The 5,595-nt window shown below is 39.2% G+C and overlaps 1 protein-coding gene across 1 annotated transcript; it reads left to right on the top strand.

Annotated features, from left to right (window-relative positions):
* Positions 1-586: 586 nt before the first annotated feature.
* Positions 587-1,522, top strand: LOC101657029 (olfactory receptor 8S1-like). The gene has a single exon (XM_004711497.1). The coding sequence runs from the start codon at positions 587-589 to the stop codon at positions 1,520-1,522; it is 936 nt and encodes a 311-aa protein (XP_004711554.1).
* The last annotated feature ends 4,073 nt before the right edge of the window (positions 1,523-5,595 follow it).

The following is a 5,595-nucleotide window of genomic DNA, read 5'->3' as shown; positions in this document are numbered from 1 at the left end:
TTTTTCACTGCTATCAAATTCCTTTCCATGTGCCCACTCGCAAAATTCAGGCAATAGCCTCTTGACTTTGCCCTAAGTTTAAAGTAGACAATATTTGAAAAATCACCACGTAAATTACACAGCCTAACCAAAAACAACATACTCTCTTTAAACACTAATGATTGTGAAAAGGTGCTGAATAAAGAATTGAACAGTAAGTTACAAGGAAGAGCTTAGATATGGGACAACCAGTTTGAGAAGCATACTACAGTGTACAGTACATGGTGAAGCTAAAATAAATGAATAGAGAGCTCAATTGAATACCTGAATAGAGTGGCATAAATTAACATGTAATAAGAGCAGAAGAATGAGAGTCAAATTTTTAACATGGTTAATCATGGGAGTCCATGACTCACAGGGGGAGGGGGGACAAAAAAGATTTAAAGCCTGGAGGATAAGTGAGGAGAGTGTTGGGATATTTATGATAAAATGTAAAGTAGGAAGATAGAGATGTATAAGGAGAATATTGGGATGTCCTGGCTATAAGGAGGGTCTGGGGGCTCATTCTAACGATTGTTCTTATTGTACAGAATAAAGCAGTCTCTAAATGGCCTGGGAGAACCACACCACTATCACTGAATTCATCCTTCTTGGGCTGTCTGCTGATCCCAAGGTCCAAGTTCTGTTCTTTGTGCTGTTCCTGGGAATTTACCTCCAGACCCTGATGGGGAACCTCTTGATGCTACTGGTCACCTCAGTAGATTTTCGCCTCCACACACCCATGTACTTCTTCCTGAGTCACCTCTCTTTCTTGGATATTTGCTTCTCATCTACCACAGTGCCCAAGCTACTGGAGAATCTGCTGTCTCAAAGAAAGACAATCTCTATGGCTGGCTGCCTGATTCAAGCCTTCTTTTTGTTTTATACTGGGGGCACGGAAGCCTGCCTGCTTGCGGTGATGGCCTATGATCGCTATGTGGCCATCTGCCACCCTCTGCTCTATGGCCAGATGATGAACAATATCGTGTGTAAGAGGTTGTTGTGGGGGTCCTGGAGCATAGGCTTTCTGGATGCACTCCTCAACATCCTCCTAACTATGAACTTGGATTTCTGTGAGGATAGGCCCATCCCACACTACAGTTGTGAGCTGCCCTCACTCTTCCCTCTGTCCTGCTCTGAAGTCTCCATCAATGTTACTGTTTTGCTCTGCTCCAGTCTCCTGCATGGACTTGCATCCTGCATCCTCATCATTTTCTCCTACACTTTCATTGTCTCCACCATCCTGAGCATCAGCTCCTCCACAGGCAGAAGCAAGGCCTTCTCCACTTGCTCCTCCCACATCGCTACAGTGCTCCTGTTTTATTGCTCATCTTTCCTTCGCTATGTCGTGCCAAACTCGGATTCACTATTAGATCTGATTTATTCTGTGCAGTACAATGTGATAACTCCCCTGGTTAATCCCCTCATCTATAGCCTGAAGAACAATGAGGTAAAAGTAGCTTTACGAGGGATCATGAGAAAATACTTTCAATGTCTCAGATAGTTGAACACAGATAGAATATTTTGAATAACTCATATATTATAGAAAAACATCTGATAAGTTGACAATAAGAATTTCTTGATGGGCTCTGATATGAGATACAGAAAAGTATCCTAGGAGTTATTCAGATTCACTGTTTTAGAGACAGAGCAAAATATCAAATGACCACATTAATCCAGCCATTTTTCTAGAGTAGTTGTGATAGTTAGCTTTGGGTTAACTTGGCTGGGCCAGTAATGACAGCAGATTGGCAGTTAGGATGTAGTCATCCTCTGTGATGAAATCTGATATAAGGTAATCACCTCCATGATGTTTTCTGTTATGAGCAACCACTCAACTGACAGGGACCTTCCTCAAGGGTATATAGCTTGCTTCCAATATATGTGGATGCTCTGGTAACTTTTTCTGAGTCTGGATCCTGAATCCGGCTCATCATCTGACTGCTGGTTTTTTGAACTTGAGACAGCAGTCTACCATATTGCCTGCTGGTCCTGGCAGTTGTCAAAGATCTATTGTGTTATCTGCTGACCTTGGATTCATTCACCTTGAAGCCAGTAGCCTGCTCTCTCACTGGCAGTTTTTTTGTATCAGCTGCTGCAGTTACATGAGTGAGGAGAAGCCCTCAAAGTGACATCTGACCCACAAACTTGGAACCTGCTACCTCTACAGTTGAGTGAATCTTTTCCTTGAGATAAATCCCTATGTATATAATAATATCCAAATTTCACTGGTTTTCTTTCTCTAGAGAAACTCACAAGGACACTAGTCTTTAGGCTGCACTGATAGATCTTCTTATTCTGTTTGTCTTTATGATGCAGCTCTCTATGTAACCCATCATCATGTGTCCATACCATAAGAGGAAGAAACATAAAACAAACCTGATGAATCTTGAGTTTGATGAAGGATAAGGGTTTAGGAAGTCAAAGGTCTAATAGTAAGAAGCTGAGTCATTTCGATATGGAGAGATCAAGTTGAATGAAGGTAGACATATTCAGAGTAAGATTGGTCAACCCAAAGACAGGAGGATCCAATAGGTGATACACTCAAACAAGTTGCTAGTACATCTTAAAATTTAATTTTTTTAAATGATGAAGATGATGATTTCAGTAAAAATAGACAACTTGGCAAAATGACATTTTCAAATTGAGCAAGGGCTTAGGATGCAAGACCAAAGGGAATTTTTGATAAGGGATGATTCTCGTGATTAAGTCAGGAAGAATAAAAACTATAAATTAGAAGTCCAGAACCACATGGTTGCCTTAACTCAAGGTTGTGTCTAATCAGGTCACTAAACCAATGGTTCCCTAGACCCAAAGGCAAGTACAGAAGCTTTCCTCAAAATTTTACTGTAGAGCATAAGATTGAGTCTGAGGATGCAAAGGATGTGCATACGGTGTCCCAAGATATAGGATACAACATGAATCCCCAACTAAATGTATAGCAGGTTAGACTGGTGCTTTTTCCTTCCCTTTGTTTGCCCCTCTCATTTCTTGATGGCCTTTTTCCTACCCATGTACCCAATATCTTCAAAATGAAACAAGTAGAGGAAAGTACCTAAGAGCAATTCAACAAGAGGAAATTTTCTTTTAAAGTCATTTTTGGTTAATAATTATTCCTTTTAGTGACATAAACATTGAATGCTAAGTTCAGGGTTGGTGGTTCAACAACACTAGTCCCTCTACCTGAAAAAGTTGAAGCTATTTTCTTCTGTAAAGATTTATAGCCTTAAAATTCTTATATGGAATCACTATAAGTCAACCCAATGGCAATGATATTGAAAATATCATTTCAATTCTATTAAAATATACCTAAACTTTCTATCCATAGAAATAATTTATGCTCACTAGCATATTACCTGCTGAGGATATATTTTTATTTTTTGAAAATTGATAGAATTTACAGTGATACAGAATGTTACTGAGTTGAAAAATAATTTCAGTTTCAGTTTCATGTCACCATTCAATAGGTTTCTCATATGTTGTACTTCCTCCATTTTCTTATAAATTTGGGGTTTTAATATATTTTCCTTCTTTATTGTGATAAGTACATATGTAAAAAAAATTACTATGCCAACATCCTTCAGATGTATATTTCATTGACATTGTGTTCATCATGTTGTGTATCCATTACTATGATCTGTTTCCAAATGTTTCCACCACACTTAACAGAAGCTTAGTTTCCCCAATCCAATGGGTTCCCTTTGTCTAGCTCTCCTGGATGCTCCTGGTAACCACTGATAAAAAGATTGTGTAGATATTGCATTTAAGTGAAAAACAACATTTATCCTTTAGCAACTGACGTTTTCACTCAATATGATATTTTCAAGGTTCTTCAATGCTGAAACGTGCACAGAACATTAATTTACACTTTTCTTTTTTGCTGTTATTTTCATGTGTGTTCTGAGGTAAAACGAAGGCCATAATAGTAATAGGGAGGAAATATTTTAAAAACTAGAAGATAGCTATGTGTTTCATCAGTACTATACTGTGCCCTAGATATGTCATCCCTTCCATGTGGCCCTTCTGTGAGGGACTGTCCAGTTATCTCACAGGTGGGTTTTGGGTCTCCATATTGTTTACTCTGCTTCACATCAATTTGGTTGCTTGTTTTGAACTTCTGATACCTATTCCTGTAGACACCTCATGATCACACAGGCTGGTGTACTTCTTCCAGGCTGGTGTGCTTCTTCCATGTAGACTATGCTGCTTCCATGTTAGATGGTCACTTGTTTAACTTCAAACCTTTAAACCCCAGACACGATATTTACTAATAGCCAGGCACCATCAGCTTTTATCACCACATTTGCTTATGCACCCATTTTGTCTTCAGAAATCGTGTCAGGAAGGTGAGTATCAAAAATGCCACATTTTTAAAATAAATCATTCTTGTGCTGAGGTAAGATTTAAGTAGAGGTCCAAAGTTCATCTGCTTCCCTATTGTGTGTGCGTGTGTTGAAGGATTTGATTGACATATTTTGCAGGTCTTTCCTTGGCAAGTATTTTTTTATGCTCACTGGCTCCTGGTCTATTGATCCCTTATACTTTATGTTATACCCATACTTATCTCTTGTTAGATACTGCACTTTGAAGTTTATATTGTCGGAGATTAGAATTGCGACTCCTGCTTTTTTTAGCTTGTTTTTGTCTTTGACCTTGAGATGTGTCTCTTGCAGACAACAGATTGCTGGGTTTTGTTTCCTAATCCAGTCTGCTAGCCTTTGTCCTTTGATGGGGGATTTCAGACCATTGACATTCAGAGTTATTATATCCATCTGTGGAATTATTGTCATTTTGTACCTTTTGTGACAGACATTTTCCTCCCTCCCTCTTTAGCAGTGTGTTATGTATGTGTGCGGGGATTAATTATTGCCTTCTTTTCCCCATCGGGTCAAAGATGTCTTGGTCATTGATTTCAGTGCTCTCAGTTCTGCTTGGTGTTACACTTGTGGTGGTCTCATGTTTGTGCTCTGTGAATGTTGATCATCTGACTAAAGTGAATGGGAAAGTAAATTTTGTAGTGCTGGTTGTTTTGTTTTGTTTTTGACAAAACTCTTACCGCTCCATCTATTTCAACAGAAAGTTTGGCAGGATCCTTGGGTTACTGTTATACTCCTTCAACTTTTAGAAGATACTATTCCATTCTCTCCTCTTCATGATTTCTGCTGATAAGTGTGAGTTTATTCTTATCTGATCACCCTTATTGGTGACTGCATTTTTACCCTGTTTCCCGAAAATAAGACAGTGTCTTATATTAATTTTTGCTCCCAAAGATGCAGTAGGTCTAATTTTCAAGGGATGTCTTATTTTTCCATGAAGAAAAATATGGTACACATTTATTGTTTGTTTTATTAAAAGAGACCTCGCACTTCCTGTCTTCTCCGGCTGCTCTGCAGCCAAGTGAGCTGTGTGGTGGCGCCTGCCACTACGGTCCAGAGTCCAGCGTTACAGTAGCTTTGGGGTGCCTTATTTTCGGGGGGATGCCTTATATTTCAGTGAGAGGCAAAACTGTAAGTAGGTTTTATTTTGGGGGGATGTCTTACTTTCGGGGAAACAGGGTAACTCTAGCTGCTCTTAAGA

The sequence above is a fragment of the Echinops telfairi genome, unplaced genomic scaffold (assembly GCF_000313985.2).
Source record: "Echinops telfairi isolate 266 unplaced genomic scaffold, ASM31398v2 ScPeMD7_12;HRSCAF=54, whole genome shotgun sequence".
NCBI lineage: Eukaryota > Metazoa > Chordata > Mammalia > Afrosoricida > Tenrecidae > Echinops > Echinops telfairi.
The sequence above is the reverse complement of the archived record's forward strand: the minus strand, read 5'-3'. Positions and strand labels throughout refer to the sequence as shown.